The sequence below is a fragment of the Macaca nemestrina genome, chromosome 10 (genome assembly GCF_043159975.1).
Source record: "Macaca nemestrina isolate mMacNem1 chromosome 10, mMacNem.hap1, whole genome shotgun sequence".
NCBI classification, from domain to species: Eukaryota; Metazoa; Chordata; class Mammalia; order Primates; family Cercopithecidae; genus Macaca; species Macaca nemestrina.
This window is the reverse complement of record NC_092134.1, coordinates 44,713,913-44,739,357: the sequence shown is the minus strand read 5'-3', so window position 1 is coordinate 44,739,357 and position 25,445 is coordinate 44,713,913. Positions and strand designations below refer to the sequence as shown.

Below are 25,445 nucleotides of genomic sequence, written 5' to 3'. Positions count from 1 at the left end.
ACATGTATACCTATGTAACAAACTGCACGTTCTGCACATGTACTCCAGAACTTAAAATATAATTTTAAAAAATGCCAAAAAAACGACAGATGCTGGTGAAGCTGCAGAGAAAAGGGAATGCATATACACTGTTCAGCCACTTCAGAAAGAAGTTGGGGGATTTCTCAAAGAACTCAGAACTACCATTCAACCCAGCAATCCCATTGCTGGGTGTACATCCAAAAGAAGTCCTTCTACCAAATAAACCCATGCATTTGTACGTTCATCACAGTACTATTCACAATAGAAAGTCATGGAATCAACCTATGTGCCTATCGTGAACTGAATAAAGACAAAGTGATACATATACACCATGGAATACTATGCAGCCACAGAAAAAGAATAAAATCATGTCCTTCGCAGGAATATGGATGCAGCTGGAGGCCATCATTGTTAGTGAATTAACACAGGAAGGGAAAATCAAATATTGCATGCTCTCACTTAGAAGTGGGAACTAAACACTGCATACTCATGGCAATAAAGATGGCAACAATAGATACCAGGGACAACTAGATAGGAAGAAGGAAGACAGGGTTAAAAAAATTACCTATTAGGTACCATGTTCACTACCCAGGTGATGAGATCAATCATACCCCAAACCTCCACATCACACAATATACCCAAGTAATAAACCTTCAAATGTAGCCCCTGAATCAAAAATAATAGTTGAAAGTATATTAAAAAGAAAAAACCACAAATATTCTAAAATCTGAAAAAAAAAAATGAAATCTGAAACACTTTTGGTCCCAAGCATTTTGGGGAGGAAATATTCAACCCCGTAGTATACTGACTCACCTTCCAGAAAGCACAGATAACCATGCAATAAATTCTGCTTCTCTCATATATATCACAGAGCGAGCCTATGGCCTGGAACTTGGAAAATATTCCTTAGAGGCAGTGAATTTAATGTATGGATTAATAGCACAGGTTCTGGGGACAGACCACTCAGGTTGGATCCTGGTGCTGCAACCTGCTAACTCAGAAGTCTCAGGCAAGTCACTGCATCTACTTTAACCTAATTTTTCACATGTGTCACATGGCAATCATATAGAATCTAGCTGACAGGTTTATAAGGATTAAATAACTCATGTAAAATACGAAGTGCTTAGTTAGGCATGGTATGTGAATGAGTATGAATTTCTATTAATACTAAATGCAAGGGAGTGGGACATTCTAGATAGAGGAAGGGTCCTGTGCAAAGGCAAAGAAATGGGAAAACTCATAATATATTAGGGAGACCACATAAGAGATAAGAAATACTCCAGGAAAACTGCATTTGAGAGAGACCCTCCAAATGTTGAGCTAAGGAGGTCAAATGGGAAGTAGTAAAGTACAGTAGGAACAGTTCTACCACCAGAACTCTACAGCAAATCGCTTCTGCTTAGACACATAGCATCATCTCTGTGGAAGTTCTACTCCCTGTCTGTAAAATAAAGAGGGCAAACTAGGTAATTTCTATAAATTCAGTCTGGTTTGACTTCCTTATGTAAGTGGTGATGCAACACTGAACGTGTTTCAGCAAAGGAATATGGTAGTAAAATAGCAAGATTAGTATGGTAAGACAGTTTGGCGCAAAGAGAAAATAGAGACAGACAAAAGATTAGAAGACCACTAGGAATCTGAATATACATTAAATATTTACATGTAAACTAGAAACTAGAAAAGCAGGAGCCAGGTCTAGAGTCCAGGGAGGTATTCCCTGTTGGTATTCCCTGTTGGTAGAGTTAAATGGATAAGTAACCAAGGGTACATATTTTTAAAAACAAATCTGTTCTACTAAAAGAAATTCATGGAAAAGAAAAAAAAATTAACTGACGGAAAATTTTACCAAAGGCTAACTCATTGTAATGAGCTTTAGTTTGGAGTGCAAGGATGTCAATACTATGCCAGATTGTAAATAAGAAACTGCAAAAACAAGTCACTGGATGATGAGCTAACTGTGCTGGTGGGCCCTATTTACTGTCTTCTTTGGATATCCTAAGGATTGACCATGTCCAGTGACACTGGAAAAATATCCACGGGAGAACAGCATTCGGAAATGCTGGAGACTCGGCCAAGAAAAAGTCTTTGCAAGCCAAACTGGCACTGGCTGCATACCGCACCCTGCAGGTATTTGGACTCAGAAGAAAAATAATTCCAAATCAGAACATTTAACTTCCTCTCTAGATGACTGATCTAAAAACCTTTGAATCTCATGGTTCAAGTGTCACTGAGGTCCCTAAATCCCATGAGATCAGCGGCCACTTGGACATTTTGCAAGACCCTTACTTGTTTTGGCTGTCTCTCCCAAGTCCAAGGCAGGAATCAAAATTCAGTAGTGATCTATGGCTCCCTTGACACTTTAATAAAATGCTGTGCATATGTCAACTGTTCTGGGGAAAGAGTCCATGATTTTCAGACCTAGCACTGTTTAATAATCATGGCTGTAGAGGAGAAAAGCTCTACACTTCTATCTAAATGTCATCGTTCACTCATATACAGTAGCTTACTATAATGTTAGTTGTTCAGCCTTCAGAAATAACACTGCCCAAAAAAGCTTTTTGCTGTTTTGTTTCTCCTAAAAATTTATCTACTACTAATATTGACTAAAAATCTAACCAACCATGTGTATTACCACACCTGTATAGTTTTCGAGTGTAACTGGACTTTTTAAAAATGGTAACTCAATTCATGATTTTACAAAATTGGCAGGGCACAGTGGTTCATGCCTGTAATCCTACTGCTTTAAGAAGCCAAGGTGACAGGATCACTCAAAGTCAGCATTTTGAGACCAGACTTGGCAACAAAGTGAGAGTCCATCTCAAGAAAAAAATTTTAAAAATTAGTCAGGTATGGTGGCAACTACTTGGGATTCTCAGCTACTAGAGAGGCTGAGGCAGGAGGATCACTTGAGCCCAGGAGTTTGAGGATCTAGTGAGCCATGACTGCACCATTGTACCCCAGACTGGGTGACAGACATCCTGTCTCATAAAAAAAAAAAAATTAAGATGACAATTTTAGGAGGCTTTTCAAGGTCATCTTTCCTCAGTAAAGAATATCTAAACAAAGATAGATAACCATTTTTCCTTTCAAATAGAAGAGATTATAAACTATAATACTTAGGGAGTGTATAATACCTCATGATGATGACATACCTTATGATGATGTCCTATCATATGATGACATACCTTATGATGGTGATTCCAATTAAGTAGTACTAACTGAGCTTCTACAATATGATAGCTTCCTAATCACAGTAAGATAAGGTGACTACTATTCAGGAAATAAAATTCAGTAGGTTACAATGATAATTCATTAATTGTGGTTGAAATTTACATCTGAAACTACTGGGAATGCATTATAAATTATGAACTGCATTACTGTGCTGCAATGATATGTAGTTAGGGGGTCAAACCTCTACTCAACTATTTCCCAAGTGATAATGATCAGGTTACTAAATACCACTAGATCTCAGCTTTCTAACCAATATACTGGGCCTAAAAACAGTTACCTCATAAGGTTATGAAAAGTAAAGGAGACAATCCATGCAAGTATTTCTGCATGGTGTCTATGTACTCGTAACTATTGTTTTAAAAAACCAAGGAGCAGGCTGCGCATGGTGGCTGACACCTATAATCCCAGAACTTCAGGAGGCAGAAGTGGGAGGATCTCTTGAGACCAGGAGTTTGAGACCAGCCTGGGCAACACAAAGGGACCCACATCTCCACAAAAGATAAACATAAAAATTCAAGGAGCAGAAGACACATTATCTAAGTAATTTATTCTATAAAGGAAGAACAATGTTTTCCTAACAATAAGACTGATACTCTTAATAATATAGCAATCTATCTAGAGAGTTTTAATACATATTATTTCTAATAGTCCTTTTTTTAAAAAATATAAAATGTCCTTAAATTTTAGCTTTAAATAGAGAACGAATTTTTTGCTGACCACAGGAGCAGAAGTTAAAATGCTAAATATTGCAACCTAATAAAATAAAATTTGAAAACTATCTTTCAAACTATTATTTTTCAAAGGTCAAACAAAATTATGTGAAATCTTCACTATTAATGGTATACACAGGTCATTTGAAGAAAAGAATTCATCCAGAAATGGGGACATTCAGGGAATCCAATTCTTCACTTTAATGCAGTAGTAATTCTATTTGAGAAATATAATATTTGAAGAGAAAAATAATCAGAATTAATCAAGACTGTCTATTCAAAGTGTGAAAATGTGTTATCTGAGGATATTTTTATAATCTCTTATTATGTTAATCTCCATGAATCATGTATAAATATAGCCAACTTGAATTAACTGCCCACGACAAGACCAGGAAAACAATAGGTTCCTTTGTTCTAATGCTATCTTACTAATTTGTAGACTGACCTAAAAGACAGAATAATTCCACCTTTACGAGATAGGGACGGGACCTTAAGAAACGTTTTGAGGAAGATAAGTCATTACCCAATAGAAAGTTAAAGACAAAAACATTTTTTCTCTTTAGCAGCAAAATCATATTGAGTTAAACTGCCTCAAATGAAGAAACAACATCATCACAAACAAAGAGAAGAGGAGGGAGAATACACAGAGAAAACTAGTTTGAACTCTTTCAATATTTGAATTTCCTTCTTATATGAACAATTACAACTGCTAAAAGCTGCAACCTAACTATCCCATAGATACAAGTTATGAAAGCTTGATTCATCCTCTTCCCAGATACTTGACCCTTTCTTTAGGTAAGTCTGAGTTTGCCATTTAAAACAAGTCTTGCAACACTTTTTTTAGAAACAAAGTAAAATGTTCTGTAAATAGATGAACTATTATGCTTAGTAAACGTGCCAGAAACAATTCAAATGAAAACCATGGGGACTGTAGGGGCAGTATAAAGTGTTCAAGAAGAAATTTAAAACAATTGACATTAAAGTCATAAATCATGTGCTTCTGTGACATGAGAATCACTTCAAGTAAATAAAACTTAAAGTGTGTGGGCACAGTGCGAGTTGCCACCTAATGCAAAGACGGAACTGGTAGGGGCTGCAAAGGAATGATTTCCATTGAAGGAATAACTGTGAGTACAGGCAAAAATCAACTGTCAGGCCACTTCCTTTCCCTCACATAAAATGTAGCAAGGTTATGTCTGCAAAGCAAGTTCCTCTCATCCTATATAACCTCCTTTAGTCGAGTCATTACTGAATTATTCCAAGAGATGCAACCTGAAAAAAAAACATCATTATGGAATAAAATAATTTCAAAGCTGAAAAGGGCCTCCAAATTTCTCTAATTTAGTAGTTCTCATCTCCTTTGGGGCCATAGATTTATCTGAGAAATGATAAAACCTACACACTCTCCTCAGAAATGAACATAAGGCATACAAAGGCAGCACAATTCTGAACTTCATGTGTAAGCATTTGAAGTTTATCAGTCCTAGATTAAGACCTATTGATCATGTCCATGTTCCTCACTTGAAAAACTAGGAAATTGAATGCCAGAAAGATTCAGTGATTTGTCCAAGGCCACACAGCCAAGTAATAGTGGAGCTGGCATTAAAACAACCCAGTAATCCCGACTTCCATCAAGATGCTCTGCCCCAGCATTCTTTAGAGAAAGGCTCTGATTATCTCCATCCATAAATCTCAACAGTCACTCATGTTGCTGCTTGAATAAATGAAATTAATAAGTTAGGATAGGAACACTCCACTTCAAACATTAAAACACACACACACACACACACACACACACACACAAAATAAGCACTATTGCCTAAGCAGTCCTGATACTTCTACATAAATAACTTTTATGTAGATGCTCGTTGGAAACATTACGGTTCTTACACCTCATCTCCACAAATTGAGATTCGGAATAGTGATGCTCTTAGAGCTGCACCTTAAATAACTCCCTGAGAGACTGTGATCTGCTGGTTCTAAAGTAATGACCTACTGTAAACATATTTTGAAGATTTGTTTTAATCTGGCATCTTTATAAATCTATACAACACAGATAACTAGTCATAATAGGAGTTGAGATTAAATAAGAGTCAAGACATTTTCATTTCTAAACAATGACAGAAGAGACCATCTAGAGCAATTGCTCTTAAGTCTCCTTTCAGAAATTTGTTAAAAACATAGATGTTTGGATCCCTTTCTCAGACTTATCAAAGCAGTTTCTTGCTGTAGGTCCAGGCACTTGCAATTTTTAAATTATTATTATACTTTAAGGTCTAGGGTACATGTGCACAACGTGCAGGTTTGTTAACAACACGTAGGTATACACACGCCAGGTTGGTTTGCTGCATCCATCAACTCGTCATTTACATTAGGTATTTCTCCTAACGCTATCCCTCCCCCAGCGCCCCACTCCCCCAAAGGTCCCAGTGCGTGATGTTTCCCTCCCTGTGTCCATGTGTTCGCATTGTTCAATTCTCACTTATGAGTGAGAACACGTGGTGCTTGGTTTACTGTTCTTATGATATTTTGCTGAGAATAATTGTTTCCAGCTTCATCCATGTCCCTGCAAAGGACATGAACTCATCCTTTTTATGGCTGCATAGTATTCCACCATGTATACGGGCCACATTTTCTTTACCCAGTCTATTACTGATGGACATTTGGGTTGGTTCCAAGTCTTTGCTATTGCGAATACAGGCATAATTTTCATCAGCATGACAGGTGATTGTGATGCTCATTAAGTGGAGCACATCATTTCTTCTTCTTCACTCACACAGCAAACATTTAATGAACACCTTCTACTTTGCTGTCCCCACCCTTCTCTTATATCACCATTAAAATTCCCAGATGAATAATTTAGCCAACAACTGACTGAGCCCATTGGGTATTAAGATAACATATGTTCAAAAGTAGTTTTGCACCATTACATCTTCAAGGGTCTGTCTTGCTTTGTAGACTTATTCTTTCCTTCATCTTGTCTCTAAATCTTTATCTTCCTTCCTTACAGAAAGCTAAAATCATGTGCATGTTTGCTAGACTAGGTCATCTCACACAAGTTTACCATAACATTTTCTGTATTATTGTGCTTAGTCTTGTCAATAGCTTCTAGAATCTGAGAACAATTTATTGATAAATGAATTTAGGCATGGGCATAAGTAGTCAGATGGGAGTTAAGGCAGTAACTGATCTCATGGTGCTTACTACCATCCTACTTCCAGTAATGCCACCCGACACTCATTTCAGCTCTGAACTGAGGCACTTGGTATGGTTCCTCTTCCCTAAGTTCACATAATCATAAAATAGTAACCGTGTCTAACACTTACCAAATATTTACTATGTGTCAGGCACTGTGCTCACTATGGGCTTAGGCTACATTATTACAATTTATCCTCAGATCCCTCTGACATATTATCTCTATTTAACAGATGAAGAAACTGAGGCTTGAAGAGGTCAAGTGCCTTGACTAAAGTCACATAGCCATCACATGTTAAGTCCAGACTAGAACCCAGGTCATGCACAAAAGTTAAATTTTAAACACATACTGTCCTTTTAGTGTTGTTTCTTGGGTCACAAACTAACAAGCAACTCAAGGAAAAAAACATGATCTGTTTTAAACAGTATGTTTTTTTTTTTTTTTTTTAAATATGCCCCCCTCACCCCCACCCTATACACAATAGCTACCCGGGTATATATCAGGCAACTCTTGCATGGCTTTGCTCACAGTTCCCTCAAGTAAGACATACTGATACATCTGCTGCTGCTGTATGGGAGAATGCTTTTAAACCTTAACTCTCTGGGTCCCAAGGAATTTGTATAAACTGTGTCTGTAGGTTTCTACTTCTATATTGAGGCTAAGCTAGCAAGACTTCAACAGTGGCCTTAAACTTCTGTTTTGAAGCTCTATTATAAACCCAAAATAAAACATATACACCGGAAAATATGTATCAAGAAGAGGGAAGATAAATAGAGCCCCTTCTACTCCCTATCCTATTACCCCAACAAATAAACTTTTCATCCCTTTCTCTACATCACAACCCTCATTTCTTACCTATTCTCACATCACCTCGGTTCTCCAGTGAGTATTTAAATAACCAGGAATTTAAAAAAATTGCTTCTCAAGCTTTGTTCATCCTGAAATCATACATGGTTCAAACAAGCATGTAAGATCTCCCCTAGATCGCGAGGGTTGGGAAGGATGCATTCCAGACGTGTTATGCCCTCTCTGGCTTGATCTTGAGAGAAAGCACCTGGAAAAGCATAGCACGGAGCTGGCAGTGACTTAGGGGCAGCAATGCAAATGGCTTTCGCTGAGGGAAGAGTTCAATGTCACAAACCAGGGAGATGAGTCCCTTCAGCATGTGGGCAATGAATCACCTCTCTATGTTCCCTGAAGAAGCAAACGCCCACTGACATGTGACAGGGTCTTCATACTGATGGAATGGGGAGAATAGCCATTTCAGATTTCCTTTCGTTAGGCTTTTTAGAGAAGAGTAGGAAGACATGTGAAGGGGAAATAGAACATGCTGGAGAACCCACTGGAGAGATTATGGGGAACAAGCCGGGGCAAGCCCATCAGCACACAGCGAACTCTCCAAGGTCCTTCACTGCCTATGAAGGAGGGCTAGAAGACCAGCAAATAAGCAGTCACAGCAGCGGTGTGCAACTAGCCAGTTTTACCAACAAAGTATCCATGACCTTAAATATCTCACTACCTGCTTTCTATAAACCCTTTATAGTAACCCAATGATTCCTTTCCCCACCTTAGGAAAACAGTACTTTGGGGCAAGAAAAATCTAAATCTTTGATCAACAAGCACAGGAAAAAGAGCCACAGCTCTTTTTTACACGGCACTTTAAAGCATTCCTTACTCACCAATTTAGTGACGTCTTTTACATTATTAGTCACACGATTCCTGCAGATCCCTTCAGTTTTGACGAGAGGATTAAATAGGAGCAGTTGGAGATAAATGCAAGTGAGAATCCAAGTCTAAATGAAAACAGAAAAATTGCTTGATGATCATCAGTTAAAATCTGTAATCATTCAAACTTTTAACATTTAATGCCTTGATGCACAAAAAGGCCGGTCTAATATATATATATATGTATGTATGTTATTGGCTTAAATGCAATTAAATATTACACATTCAAGCTATGTTCACCAAAGTTTTAAAAAGCTTTTAGTTAAAATCCATTTTGAATTATTCTCTCAATGACAATATTGTTAACTTTTGTCAAAAACTTTCTTCAGCCAATTTCCCAATGGCAATTAGGAATAAACTTGTAACAGCGTGTTAAAGACTTAGCCTTTGGGGTGTCTTCTAAAAGCTAGAGAATGCATAAAATGTATCCCTTATGGCACCAAAAGAAACATCTTATTTCTACTTTAAATGTAGACCGCTTGGCAAGTAGCAGTATAACCCCTGAGCAGTGCTTTAATTCAATAATCTACAAGAGTACACCAAGTTAAAGTGACAGAGATGTGTATTTTTAGACCTAAGACAGAATTCCACTTAATTTGTGAGACATCAAAAGAATATTTTGAAACACAGCTTTTTAGTCACTTCAGGAAAATATTTCCTTAGCCAATAGGAAGGCATTCTTGAACCCTAGCAGAAAGTAATCTGTCTTCTCTCTCTCTCTCAAACACACATAACCTACACATCAGCTTGAAAACAACATTTTCTATCATGTATTATAGTTGTTTTAATGCATGACTTATTATTCCTTATTACACTATAGAGTTTCAAGGACTTGTGCATCTGATTTATCTTTGTAGTATCTTCACAACGCATAACACAGTATCTTGCATATAAAAAGCCCTTAATAAATATTTGCTGGGTGAATCAGTGGTCAAGGTAAAAATATATTCTGATGCTCAAATTCAATAACCATTTATTAAACATGTATTATGCTGCAAGAACAGTGCCAGTCACTAGGGTAACAAAGATGATGAAGATGCCCTTGAAACTCAGAGGCAGGTAAATAAATAACACCCACACCTTGTGATAAACACTTTGGGAACACAGAGGAGGAAGCAATTAATCAATTAACCTTAAGGGGGAGAACCAGTTGCAGGAAGACAGTGCCAAGAAAAGCCAGAGAGAAAATGTGACTGTGGCCGGATTTAGGAGGACAAGGAGGATTTGCAAGGGCTGACAAAAAAAAAAGATGAGCGTTCCAGGAAAAATAAACAACATGACAAAACCATGCAGATGTGAAGACATTCTAAAATATGTGTGAATTCTTTCATGAGATACCATTCTTCTGTAAAATCTTAAAATTACACAAGAGTCCAGATGCACATGACTAGAAATCTTCTCTATTTACATAGCTAGCCATATTTAAAAGGAACTGGATTATTATTTTCAATTAATATCTGCACACTAACTAGATATTATACTAGAACAAATAATGATTATTATTTGCTAAAATTTCTAAAACTACAATGCTAATTACATGGATAAAGTGGTTTGTATTCAAAATTAAAATCCTTTTATTCCCTTACCACCATGGTCTATTTTAGCAGTAATCCTGCATAATTTAATTTAAGGCTACTTTGAGCACTGTGGGGTCACACTCTTCATAGTATCATCTTTCTTGGACCACAGTGAAGACTAAGTTGTAAAAATTATTTCTGTCTGAGGATTCTTCTTTTTGGACAACCCCTACATACAAACACTCCGTTAATAACACAATCTTCCTTCACATGTGTAAATATAATTTATTAAACTCAGCTTTCTTTTATATTGTCATTGCTAAGACATAACCTCCCTGGAAATAAACTTCTCTAAGCCCCTCTTTCCTGATGTGATTTGGGAACTTTCTCTAAGACATCTCTGTAAGGGACCAATCTCAGAAATGACCATAATCACATCCTTGGCTCAAAGAAATTTAACGGTAGAAATTCTGTTACTGGTCTTCACAATCCTTTACTCCTGGCCTTGAATAAATACTAAAGAAACATTTGTTCATTCATTCATCTAACAAGTATTTATTGAGTATCTGGTGTATACCAGGCATTGAGCTAGGTGCTAGGCCTATATAATGAACAAAAAAACCCTGCCCTCATAAGGCTTAATCAACAAACATAAGTAACTAGGTTATACAGTATGTCAAAAGGTGTCAAAAGCTATGGAAAAAAAAAAGATTAGAGCAAGGTTAAGGGGACTGGAATCATAATGTCTACTCTGCCTTACTGGTGATCTTGGGTTCAGAGTGACAATCACAGTCATGAGTCACAGGAGGCTTTGCTAAGCACCATGTGTACTACTGAGTTTTAAGAAAGGTTAGGTCAGCCGGTTGTGGTGGCTCATGACTATAATCCCAGCACTTTAGGAGGCCGAGGTGGATGGATCACGAGGTCAGGAGATCGAGACCAGCCTGGCCAACATGGTGAATCCCCGTCTCTACTAAAAATACAAAAATTAGCTGGGTGTGGCAGTGCGCGCCTGTAATCCCAGCTACTGGGGAGGCTGAGGCAGCAGAATTGTTTTAACCCGTGAGGCAGAGGTTGCAATGAGCCAAGATCGTGCCGCTGTACTCCAGCCTGGAGACAAAAGCTAGACTCCATTTAAAGAAAGAACGAAAGAACGAAAGAACGAAAGAAAGAAAGGAAGGAAGGAAGGAAGGAAGGAGGAAAGGAGGAAAGGAGGAAAGGAGGAAAGAAGGAAAGAAAGAAAGAAGAAAAGAAAGGAAGAAAAAAGAAAGAAGGAAAGGAAGAAAGAAATAAAGAAAGGAAGAAGGAAAGAAGGAAAGAAGGAAAGAAGAAAGAAAGAGAAAAAGAAAGAAAGAAAGAAAGAAAGAAAGAAAGAAGGAAAAAAGGAAAGGAAGGAAGGAAGAAAGAAAGAAAGAAAGAAAGAAGAAAGAAAGAAAGAAAAAGAAAGAAAGGTAGGTTAGGTAACAAAAGAGTACATACAGCACCAGCAGAGCCAACTCCCAGGCCATCTCTAATATTAGAAAGTCACTGAACACTCAGGATATGTGTGGCAATGATAGGTGATGCTGGGTAGGTGATTCCTTCTCCTTATACCTTGCTAGCTGAGCAGTTTTTTAGGGATACAGCATGAACTTCTATTCATTTTTCTAGAGCAGCTATCGCCACCAGTACCACTCTCAACAATAAAATATTAATACATATCAGTGCATGATATATGCCTGTAATAAAGCACACATCAGTGCTTGCTACCTAGTAACTTCAGCTGAGTTCTCTTGGAGGAAGTACAGATGAACACCTAAAAGTTTCTTGAGTCCTTGTTGAAAGAAGACTTATAGGGAGGGTCAAATCACCAGGCATTTCTGAGTCTAGAGAAGAGCCACAGAACTAACTGTACTCTTTTCTTTCCAAAGATTGCAGTATGTATGGAAACAGCTTGGAATTTTTAACAGGGTAATATTGACAAGTGTCTCATTAAGAAGACAACATTTCACCAAAGATTGGACAAAGCTAAGGCAGTGGTCCACGCAGACATCTGTGGGAAGAGTACGGCATACAGAGAGAAAAGCTGGTGCCAAGGTCCTAAGGTCTATTTAAGACATCTGTTATTTAAGACATAGCAAGAGTAAATCAGGGAGCAGTAGAGGATGATGATGTCAGAGAGACAATGGAGAGGCCAGCTTATGTAGGGCTTATTGAAGCCCATTGCCCAGACGTTGACTCTTACTTGAATAAAATAGGATTCATTGCAAGAATTTGAGCAGAGGCGGGATATAAATATACTTCAGAATAAAAATAAATTAATTAAATAAGATCAGTCTGATTGCTATAATAAAAATAGACTTTAGGGTGACAACAGGTAGAAAATGAAACAGACAAGTTGGGAGGTTGTTGCTGTAATCCAATCAAGAAAGGGTTATAGTAATACATTGACTGAAAATGGTTAGATTCTGGACATCTTCCTAAGGCTGAACCATGAGAATTTCCTGACAGAGTAAGATTTGAGAGAAAGAGTCAAAGATGACTATAAGAATTTTGGTATGAACTACTGGCAAGATGGTGTTGCCATCAACTGATATGGGGAACACTGGGGATAGAGAAGGTTTGGGGGGCAGATCAGGAGTTAAATTTTGAGTATGTTAAGTTTAAGATGTCTTTGAAGTATTCTAGTGATAATGCCAGGTCAAGATATTTAAATCTGGACTTAGGAGGGAAGCTTGGGCTGCAGATATAAATATGATAGCCTTCCATATATAAATGGGGTGTTAAGCAAATGAGTGGATGAGATCACCAAGGGAGTGAGTAAAAGTACAAAAAAGAACAAAGAACTGAGCATGCTATGGTGTTCTAACCTTAAGGGATCTGACAGAAGAGTCAGAACCCACAAAAGAGTCCAAGAGAGCAAAGCAAAAAGATTATGGAAGAAAGTCAAGACTTTAAAAAAGTACTTTAAGGAAAAGAAGGTCAAACTATGTCAAATGTTGGTTATAGGTCAAGTAAGACAAGGACTGAGAACTGACTACTGGTTTGGCAACATTAAGGTCACTGGTGACACTAACAAGAGCACTTTTATTGAAGTGGTACGGGAAAAAGCCAGTCTATGGTGGGTTTAAGAAAGCAAGAGACAAGACTAACCAGAAACAATGAGTATGAACAGTTGTTTTGAAGTTTTCTTTCAAAGGAGAGCAACTGGATAAACAAACACATAAATAAAACCAAGATGGGGAAGTAGCTGGCAAGAAATTGGGGATGAAGAGAGTTTTCTTTGTAAGAAGGTTGAAACATCAGAATGTGTATATGCCTATGGGAATGATCCAATAGGAGGAAGCAATTGGCAATATAGGTCAGAAGAGAGGGGACTGCTTGGGCAACAGCCTTGAGCAGGAAAGAAGGGGTGAGATTCATTTCTCAAGTAGAAAGTGTGGCTTTAAATAGGAGTATAAGTAGTTCAATTCTATCAGGCAGAGTGCTGGAATGGAAATGCAGATGCTGGTGGTGTTTTGGGAACAATTCCATGAATAGAGCTAAAAGTTACTGAACATTTACTATATACCAAGCATCTTGGATATCTAATAACGAAAAAACAGTAACTTTCATATGTCCTAATTTTAAAGATGAAGGAGTTGAGGTATAGGGACATTTGGTGACTTCTGAGTGGTGAAATCAGTAAGCCCAGATCTGTCCAATTCTAACTCCTGTCCTTTTAGCCCCTCTACACTGTCCCAGAACTCCCGCAAATCTGTTAGATGATTTGTGAGAACTGTGATGTGATAGCAAATCTCTAAAACTTTAATAATTTTGCAAATATCAAGCATATGGAGACAAGTCTGTTCCACATTCCATGCCACAGCTGAATATTCTACATTATTCAAACCATCATTTTTAATATATGTCATTTGATAGTTCCTTAAAATATATCAACACAGACTGCTATAATAATTGAAGAATGATTTGATCAGGCAATATATTTTTTTGTATCGGTTAAATTGAAATAGCTTACAAAGATATGGTTTTGTTCATTTTATAAAAATCTACTGGGTAAATGCTAAAATTAAATCTATGTTGGCTTATGAACATTCAAATATCTCTGAAAAACCTATATTTCTTAAAGCCCTTTATTTTAAAGCCATTATAAATAAATTCATACTGTAATTTAATTTTGCAGATACTTTGCTACCATTTAAACTACCTACCTTTCATAAAATTAAAGAATTCATTCTGGCATAGCTAAACATTAGGACAGGGGGATAATCAAGTTAGAAATACTGGGGTTTTTGCGAAGCAAGGATGACACCTCCTTCATCAGTATACTCAGGAGAGAGCTGAACTGCAGAGCTTACTTCTTTATATAAAAAAGAAATTTTTCAGTATTAATTTTTCTACACAGAAGTCTTTCTAATATTGTACACACACTTTGATTTCTTAAACAGTGAATTGAGATATTAAACTTTGCTTTTCTTTGACGGTTCAGGGTCATCAAATAAAAGGAAGACTTTCAAAGTATCTCACTTAGGTAGTTGTAACTTCCCTTCTCCAAGAGGTTCCAAATTACTGTACTTGTTTGTATAACTTGTAAACATTTAGGTTTCACTTGTTTGTTCCTTAGTTTTCCTGTTTCCCCCAGATTGTCATGTCATTACTTGCAACATATTTTTACCACTAACATGCCTATTTCCAGTCTCCTGCACTCTTGATGATGAGCACAACACATGTCCCATATGGGAGCTTATAGCAGGAAGTATAATGGTCCCAAAGATGTCCGTGTTCTAATTCTTGGAACTTGTGAATATATCATCACATATGGCAAAATGGACTTTCCAGACATGATTACGTTAAGAACTAGAGATGAAGAGACTATCCTAGATTCCCTGGGTCTAATCTAATCCCCACGGTCCTTAAAAATGGAGACTATTTTCCAGCTCTGTTCAGAGACAGGCGCAATGATGGAAGAACAGTCAAGTAAATGTGACATGAAAAGGACTCAACACGTCCTTGCTGGCATTGAAAATAGAGAGAAGGGACCAGGAGTCAAGGAATGTAGGAAGCTTCTAGAAGCTGGAAAAGAGAAAGAAACAGATTCTCCCCTAGAGTCTTTGGAAAGCAACACACAGTCTAATTGATACTTTGATTTAAGTGAGCCCTATTTTGAACATTTGATCTTCAAAATTATAATATTTATATATATATATATATTTTTTTTTTTGGATGGAGTCTCTCTCTCTCTGTTGCCCAGGCTGGAGAGCAGTGATGTGGTCTCGGTTCACTGCAACCTCCGCCTCTGAGGTTCAAGTGATTCTCCTGCCTCAGCCTCCCGAGTAGCTGGGATTAAAGGTGACTGCCACCATGGCTGGCCTTTTTTTTTTCGTATTTTTGGTAGAGATGGAGTTTCACCATGTTGGCCAGGCTGGTCTTGAACTCCTGAGCTCAGGTAATCCACTTGCTTTAGCTTCCCAAAGTGTTGGGATTACAGGCGTGAGCCACTACACCCAGTCAGTCAATAAATTTGTGGCAATTTATTACAGCAGCAACAGAAAAATAAAACACAGCTCAATTGAAATACTTTTGGAATGAATGAACGAATGAATGAATGAATGAATGGTGCAGTGTAGTGATGGTCAAGCTATTCCAGATGAGGAAAGTGAACTGCCTCTGCCAGAATTCTTGGCCCCCCACCCTTTATTTTAAGCAGAGTAGCTCGGCTTTTTTTTTTTTTTTTTTTTTTAATTTGTTCATGCCTCTTAGAAAGATTCTGTTTAAACAAAGGTTTCCAAGGACCAAGAAGAAATTAGGAAAAAACAAAACAAAACAAAACAAAAAAATGCTTTTGGAAACCATGGGCAGAATATGGATCCAGAAAACCTCTCAGTCCCTTCCCATGTGACTTCAAGCAAGTCAGCTAATCCCCCTGAGTATCCATTTATCAGCCTGTAAAACGAGAATAAAAATAATTTTTGTCTTACCCATTTCATGAACTAGTAGTAAGAATCAAATGAGAAACTATTCAAACTGCGGATGCTATGCAATTATTTGCTGTGTGGTTTATGGGCTTTGCATTGGCTAGGAAACCAGGAAACAAGTACTTCAAAAATGTTTGAGTAAAACTTTCTGAGAAAAGACTTTATAGAGTAAATCTCCCATGAACAAAGAGTATGACCTTTAGCACATGAATATTTTCACACTGACTTTGAGTTCACACACCTTTTTCATTTATTTCTTAGTTCTGAACTGTGTTTAGAGTAGCTTCAGTTACCACACAATTGACTTCCAATTAAATGAGGTGTTCTAATATATCAACAAAATATTTATCTTTGTTTTCTCTTCCTCTTATTCCAATTTCTGGAAACTCTGAGGGGATAGGGTACCTAAATGTGTGGGTGTGCACACACGCTCACACACACCCTAATGGAGATAATACTCCTGAAGCAAAATGTCCCTGTGTTTGTGACTTCTGCTCTAAAATGTATCTTTTCAGTTTGGGTAATCATCTGTTTTTTTTTTTTTTTTTTTTTTTCCTGTTAACATTCTCTGCAGCTGTATATGGCATTTTTCTTTGCTACTTTGTTTAATCATTGTACAACTTTTCTCTCTAGGTCAAGCTCATTGTGTGATAACCTCTCATTTCTGGATAGTCTTTCATTGTATAGACACATATTGTCGTGGGTAGTTCTCGTTTTTTTTTTAGAAACATGCATCAAAATTGTCCCCCGTGTATTCCCCCACAACACACAAAATTCCAATAATCCTTTCATTGCTAAATGTTGCCTTCAAATTATTTACATGATTAGGAAAAAAAATGAGAAATCTGTGTGCACTGTTACAACCAATGCATGCAGTAGAAACAGTTCTGGTAGAGGGAAGTAATACTGACTAAAATTTATGTTAACATCAATGACAGATGTGGCAGGTCCTTTTCTGGGAGCAGGTTTTAACAGTAGCAGATAGTACTAGAAAAGCACTTTAAAGAAGTCAGGGGTGGGAGGAATTTACAAGAAGATGAGGCTGAAGACCTCAAAGGCAAAGGTCTTGCTCAATTTTCATTTTCGTTGAGAACAAACATCAGCAGACTCCAGTGGGCTATTCACCCAATAATCAATCCCTCCTGAACACAGAGCTTTCCTTACAGTAAAAAGCCATATGCCAGGAAAAGAAGCTACAAAATCCCCAAACGAAATAATGGACTTAATCTGAACGTGTGTTGCAACACATAAGTCACACTGCAGATTCCTTTTCTTCAGTAGAAATTAAAATGCATGCAGCCTAAGAACATCAGGAGGACATATGCTATTCAAGAAACCAGAAGATACCAATCTTCTAAACTTGGGAAAAAAAAAAATACAGGAAAAAAAGCCTTTCTTTCTCTATGAATATGAGAAGTGATTTTTTAAAATATGCATTGTCAGGGTCCACATTACAGACTTCACAAAGTCAAAAGGAGAGTGAAGTGTTTGTGTAGCTCATTTTCTTTATGCACAGACCTAAGAAATGGTATTAGAGCTGCCCTGAACAAAACAGCAGCTGCTGCCAAAAACAACATTCATCTTCTCTTTAATCTTGCATACCAGCTATTGAAGCAGGCAGTTCCCTTGTAGCCCAAATGTATTTTGGAAGAGAGCCAATTGGCTCAACTACCCAAAGACAGGAAAGCCAGTTACCAAGATACAGGTATGGTAATTAGTCCTGAGTTCAGGTCTTCTTAACTCATATGAACCATATCTTCCAAAAATAATCTATGTAAACCAACAACAGGATCCTCATTTGGTGAATAACCATTCAGTTCTATATGACTTCTTTTTTCAGATCCTTTTAATTGCTTAAAGATTTATCATTAAATATTATAAGGAAAATACCTAATCATCTTACATTGACTGAAATTCTTCTCTAAGCACTGTTCAGTAATCTCAAAGGGACAAATGAAACATTTAGTAGATTTTTTAGTTTTTGAAACTTAACTACTATCAATAAAGCAGATGTTACCAGAGTAACTAATTGAAACTCAGACCAACTTGGAACCAAATTGGTGGGTGCCAAAATCTTGTAAAGATACTCTTCTAACTTCCCTCCACAAAAATCCTTTTGTGAAGAAGTAAACTAAAAATGTTTTAAAATATGGGTGATCATTAAAATATGTAATGAATATGCTCTTATAACAAAAAACTGAACATCCTAGAAAGAAATTGCTTAACATAAAAAGGCAGACAATGTAATATAATATGACAATTTAATGTAATAAAGGAATTTAAAGATTTCAAGGTACTCAATATATGAGAAAAATTTGGGGAAATTCACCCTTTAATAATCAGTCCTTGTTCTATATGTAAATGCCACTTAAAGGGGAAATAACTCAAAATATATTGACTCCTAAGGGCTGCACATAGGACAAGCAGTTTGCAGATATTATTTCCTATAATCCTCCCATCAACCAGGTAGATATTATTACCCTATTCTGCAGGTGAGCAAAACACAATTTGGAGAAATTAGGTAACTTCCTCATGGCCACTTGGCTAGGAAATTGCTGGATTGGATATAAACCAAAACCTACACTAGCTATGCTGGAAAGAAAAATACTGGGCCAGTTAGATAATAAAACTGACTTCATTTATATTTAATGAATAACTGAATTTTATTTAAAAGGGTCATATTGCAGAAGGCATATAGGTCTCTTTAACTCAACCAGTTTCAAACTGAAACTACATGTCAAGTTATTACTAGGCTGAATAAAGTCAGCAGGTAAATCAAGTTACACTTATCTACAGCTTAAACAAAAATTTACATAGCTAGAGGGAGGGGAGAAACCCAAAAAATAAAGCGAAAAGTTGTTTCTTTTTGTAAAAACAAAATTGGGTGCTTTCAGACTTGTAGTAACATTATCCCAGGAGCCACTTATTCATTCAACAGACATGTCCGGAGTATCTAATAAATACATAAGCTTAAGACAGAAAGACTATGGTCATTGGCCTCAGGAAGCTCAAATTACTGGAGAACACAGCACAGAGGTGGGCGTCAGAGAGAAAAGGCCCAGCCCCTCCCTCAACCGTCCCCTGTCCCAAGTACAGCTAAACCTGACTTGGGGAGGGGAGCATTTGAGGGAGGGGCTGAGAGATAGTTTCTGGGGGAGAAGCTTCTCCAAAGGTGATCGGGGGCAGCCAACTCAAAGACAGTGAGGGAGAAGACCCCTGACAGAGGCAGTAGCAGGTGCCCACAGAAGTGTGGAAACAAGGCATGTTCTTAGAATTCTGTGACTTTTTACTCCATTGGAAAATGAGAATAAGCAAAAAAAAAAAAAAAAAAAAAAAATACAAGGCTACAGAGAGAGATATAGAGGCCCTCCTAATTTTGCTAATTGATTTAGTTTCCATTTTAAAAGCACTGGGGAGACCCAGAATGATTTTAAGCAGGGGAGTGTCAAGATCTGATTTATTGTTAAAAGGTTTATCAGGCATCAGAATGAAGGATGGACTGGAGGAGGGAGGGCAACAAGCCTGGGGGCATGAGGCCCATTAGGAGGTCACTGAAATAATCCAAAGTCGAGATCATGAGGGCTGTAACTAGGGCAGTGGCATTGAGAATGGAGAAAAATGAACACGTTCAACAGGATGTGCAAGTAGAACGGAAGATCTTAGTGACTAATGAAAAGAGGGTAGGGTCAAAAGGGGAAGAGGCACAAATGACTTCCAGGTTCCAGTTTGGGTGAATGTGTAAAAAGTGATGCTATTTGCTGATCCAGATATGTAGGAAGAGAAGAGGCAGCAGGAGTCTGGGAGTTTATCACCAAAAACCTTAGAGAATACTACCATAGAAGGAGGACATTCTATCATGAACTATCTGTGTAGGAGATGAGAGAATGCGAAGCCAAATACATGAGAGGGAAATCAGTTGATTGTGGGGATACTGCAGCCAATGGGGAAAAAAAAAAAAAAAAAAAAAAAGGGAGAGGGCAATGAATAAAACAAGCACTAAAAGGTGTCAATATGATGTTTACTAAAGAGTACTTAATGGAGCTGACCTTAATGAGGGCAGTTGCCATTGAGTTGATGGAACTAAAAGTCAACCTCAGTGGATGGACTACAGGACTGAATGAATATGAGGGAATTTCAAAGGTATATTACTACAGTTTGCCAAAAAAGAAAGAAGAGAGTGAGTGATCATAGAAAGGGCTAGAAAGTTCACTTCTGTCTTGGTAGAAGGGAACAGACAGCCCTGAAAGAGTGGGACTAAAATAATCAACTCAGCATTTCTCTTTTTTAAATGGCCTAGGAATAGGGAACAACTCACCTGAGGTTAACAAAGCTGGGTGAGGTCAGCAGTTTTGACCCTGTGTAACAATCCCTGATAAAAGACTGATACCTCAGGCAAGAATATAGGGCCTGCGTATTCAGGTTTTTACTGTTATTAATTTTAATAAAGATGTACATAATAGAGTAAGCATTTGTGACAGCAGTATAGACTATTCAATTAGTAACAATGGTTTAAAAAGTAGATCATTAGCTATCCATAAATAAAGCTCTTTAGCAGTTATACAAAGCAGAGGAAAAAAATCCCCTACACAGTATAATCCACTGAATTTTAAGGAGATCTGAGCTAATGACTAATTCTAATTTCTATGAGGATAATGATGTATAACAGACTGAACCAGTCTAGAAAACTGATGGGTACTAGTTTAATTCTCAACTATCATGTCTAGAAAGCTAAAAACTCCATTTCTCAGATGCCCTTTAAGTTAGCTAGATTTATATATCTACTGCCAACTCTTTGCAATAAGTGTATATTGTCAAAGAAATAAGACGAACAGACCTCCCTCAACACCGGCCAAAGTATGGAAACATAATTTTAAAAATTCATGAAAGTTCTGAAATCTGTATCTTCAGCACTGCATGAACACTGGCACCGTTCATTCTTATGCCAATTAGCTGCTCTTAAAATTGAACTACCCTGATATACAAGAATCTGAGGGTTGTAGCTCTCCAAAAACAGCTACAGAAACATAAATCATAATTTATACTCTTTCAAATACGTGACTCGCTTCTGAAAGTGAGATCCCATGTAAATCAAAAATTATGTAATTCTTTAAAATCTCTAAAATATCTTGAACTCCAAACCATTTAGTGGTGTGAAACGAGCATAGGCTTCAGTTGCCATCTGATCCCAAGGGCCCAATCTGAGACTGAATGCCTGAATTTCCTAGGACCTTTTTGTGGTTTTTTTTTCCCACTATGGGTGCAGTTAAATTTGCTCATATGCATTTTCACATCTGCTACTGAAAGTCTGACAAGTTTAGTCTCACAGGACCTTTTAATTAAAATAAATAAATAAATAAAAATCTGAGGAAGCAGCTCAGAAAATTTTCAACGAGGTCCCCCACCGCCTCACCACCAACCTGGATCCTTTACTACATGAGAATAAACTAAATCTTTATACTCTACTTTAACTGCTTCCAAATATCATCAAAATGAGTAGAACTAGAGGCATGAGGTCAAAGAACATTCACAGTCTTGATCGTTTTCTCCATCACATCAGATGACAAGCTTGATTGGCAAAGGTCACAAACTAGCTTTCCGAATTATGCAATGCGTGCAAGACATACCAATTGCCTTTTTAGTGGGATGGAATAAACTGTTGAAATGTTCCTTCTTTCACTGAAGGTGTTCCAACTGAAACCAAGGGAGTCAGCTGTGTTATGTTTAGATAAAGTGTAATCATCTGGGGTGTTTACTTAAAATGCAGATTCCTGAATGTCAGAGGGAGTCCAAATTTCTGAGGTGCATCTCAGGAAAGCACATCTTTTAATAAGCTCTCTATGTGATTATTATGTACCCTATAAAGTCTGAGATATAATATTTTAGATAGTTCATGAGTGCTATATTGGTTAAAGAAAACAAAACAAAAATGTCTTAAAAGGTATACAAGGTGGTATTTGATTGAAGCGCTACATACTAGATGCTCTTGATTTACAGTAACTTGAGGGGGTGAGGGATAAAAGACGACAAATTGGGTGCAGTGTATACTGCTTGGGTGATGGGTGCACCAAAATCTCACAAACCACCACTAAAGAACTTACTCATTTAACCAAACACTCCCTGTTCCCCAATAACCTATGGAAACTAAAAAAAAAAAAAGATAAGAAAAGTTAAGTGTATTGAGTGCAGAGAATACTGTTGATTGGCTCTTTCAATTGCCATTCCAATATTCTCCTAGCATATCCCTCTAAACTATCATGGCTAGAAAGCTAAAAATTCCATTTCTCAGATGCCCTTTAAGTTAGCCAGGATTGTAGATGGGACTTTGGTTCTGCGAATTAGGCATGACTGCAAGATCTGATATGGGAAGGAAATACTTGAGAAGACGGGCTGGCTCCTGGGCAAGCATTTTGTTGGTTTAGTTGGTACTACAGGCAGCAAGACCCTCCAGTTAGCAGCAGTAACAGCTTTCTGCACTGGCTGCAACATATTTACAGACTGCAGTGGACTTAAGTTCTGAGTGCTGGGAATTGCTCTGGAAGCTCAGCTTGCAGTATGCTCCTCTGGCCTTTCCAAAAATTCCATAGACCATCAAATGCACTTCAATATACTCTTTGAAGTGTATTCCAGGTTTCAACCATGCAGAGTGGATTATAGTGTCCAAAATTAAATCCTAAGCAAAACAAGGGGAAAAAGCCAAGTAATTAAGCATTTATTTCTCCTAAGGGTGGTCAAAACTTTTCTTAGAAATTTCCCATTAGTATTTCACAATTCAAGTTGTAAAATAAGGATTATTTTAAATTTTAAAAAAGACCAATTTTTGATAGGCAATCCATGAGAGTTTAATACAATTCTACCAGCTGAAACACAGCAAAGCATTTACAGTTGGCGTGCCTGGGACAAGTTCCTCTGGTAACAATAAACTTCAATTGCAGATTCATTGACATGCCTGAGACACGTTTCTCTGGTAATAACACTCCACAACCGCAGGTTCAATAGCATGCCCAGGACTTGTTCTTCTGATAACAATATATGTCAGTTGAGGGTTCACTGCTTATGAAGGTGATATTTAAAACAAGAACGTTATCCAAGTAAGACATGAATTCAAATTCTGGTGCTGTCACTTAATTGTAATCCACAGCAAATTATGTAACCTCTCTGAGACTCAGTTTTCTTGTGATAACATGTTTTTGCAGTTTTGAAAAGATTACATAAGACAATGTTATGTAAAGCACTCACAACTCAATTGGCAGATCTAGGAGATCATTACATGACTATTAATGCTCTAATAATTATTTTGTTAATTATAGCTAATAGTTAACTACAGCTAGTTCAGTTAGCTACAGTTAAACCATAGTTGAAGTTACAGTTATTTTATCTTTAGTAATCCCTTAAACACTGAATTCTAAAAGCTGAGCTAACAGTAAATTACTATAGAATAATTCACAGTGCAATCCATTTTTTTAAAATGTATTTTCTTTTTTTTTTTTCTTTTTTTTTTTTTTTTTTTTTGAGACGGAGTCTCGCTCTGTTGCCCAGGCTGGAGTGCAGTGGCGTGATCTCGGCTCACTGCAAGCTCCGCCTCCCAGGTTCACGCTATTCTCCTGCCTCAGCCTCCGAGTAGCTGGGACTACAGGCGCCCGCCACCACATCCGGCTAATTTTTTGTATTTTTAGTAGAAACAGGGTTTTACCGTGTTAGCCAGGATGGTCTCCATCTCCTGACCTCGTGATCCGCCCGCCTCGGCCTCCCAAAGTGCTGGGATTACAGGCGTGAGCCACCGTGCCCGGCTTGTATTTTCTTTTTAATTGAACATAATAATTGTAGACAATCTCATTTATGCTCTGCATCCCCATAGATTAAAGATCGGTCACGGAAAGTGAAATAAAGAGGTTGTGAAACTGCCCCTGAGCTTGGATTTGGATCCGCTCTTCCAAGCAGGCAGGCTCTTTTCTACCTAGTATAAAAGTGAGGCAAAAATTGTTTGGGCAACAGATGAATGTTAACCTAAATAGCCAAGTTTCAAAAGTCAACTTTAGCTTCACTAATATATCCAAAACAGCTTTAGAAAAGAGCGTGTTGGCTGGGCGCTGTGGCTCACGCCTGTAATCCCAGCACTTTGGGAGGCCAAGGCGGGCAGATCACAAGGTCAAGAGTTCAAGACCAGCCTTGCCAACATAGTGAAACCCCGTCTCTACTAAAAATACAAAAACTAGCCGGGCATGGTGGCGCACACCTGTAGTCCCAGCTACTTGGGGGGCTGAGGCAGGAGAATCGCTCAAACCTGGGAGGCAGAGGTTGCGGTGAGCGGAGATCGCACCACTGCACTCCAGTCTGGGTAACAAAGCAAGACTCTGTCCCCCAAAAAAAAGAAAAGAAAAAGAAAAGAAAAAAGAAAACAGTGTGTTTACTCATGCATAGAGAAGTAAATGGTATAGAGGAGGGGGTTGGAAAACATTAACCTTAGAATCAGACTGCCCATATTTTAATTTCTACTTTGACAGAACCGTTATGGCCTTTGGAAAGTTATTTTATCATTCTGGGCCTCAGTTTCCTCATCTGTAAATGGGCATAATAACAGAACTGACTTTATAGGTTTACTGAAGATTAAATATAATTATGTAAGTAGGCATTTAGTACAGTATCTGTCAAATAATGCACCCTTATAGATGTTTGCTATGGCTACTATCATTGCTGTCTAGAACAAGCATCCCCAGTAACATCATGCCCAAACTTGAAGAAGGTTGCTTAAGCCAAAAATCTGGGCACTATCCTTGATTTTTCCCAATCCCCTATTTCCACATCTGATCATATTTTCTACCAGCAAAATAAATCTCAAAACTCATTTCTCTCCATTTCATCCTGTACAACTTTATTTTGTGCTAAGCTCTTAGCACACACTTACTAGAAGATTACAAGGATCCTCTAAATAGCCTTCTTTGCTTTCAGACTTATTACTCAGAATAGTATCTTCTTCTGGGAATATATAAAACACGGTCACTACCTGGATAAAATCTCACAATGTCTTTCCATTACATTTACAGTAAGACTTGAACTCCTAATCAAGGTCTACAGAGACCTTCAGAACAGACTT

The 25,445-nt window shown here is 37.6% G+C and overlaps 1 protein-coding gene across 2 annotated transcripts in view; it reads right to left on the bottom strand.

Annotated features, from left to right (window-relative positions):
- The window catches only part of LOC105483765 (KIT ligand), an 87,649-nt gene that overhangs the window by 42,715 nt on the left and 19,489 nt on the right, over window positions 1–25,445 (bottom strand). For both annotated transcript variants that reach the window (XM_011744739.2, XM_011744740.2), the window contains exon 2: window positions 8,838–8,951. In XM_011744739.2, coding sequence (XP_011743041.1) covers window positions 8,838–8,951 — 114 coding nt within the window. The remainder of the gene's footprint in view (window positions 1–8,837; window positions 8,952–25,445) is intronic.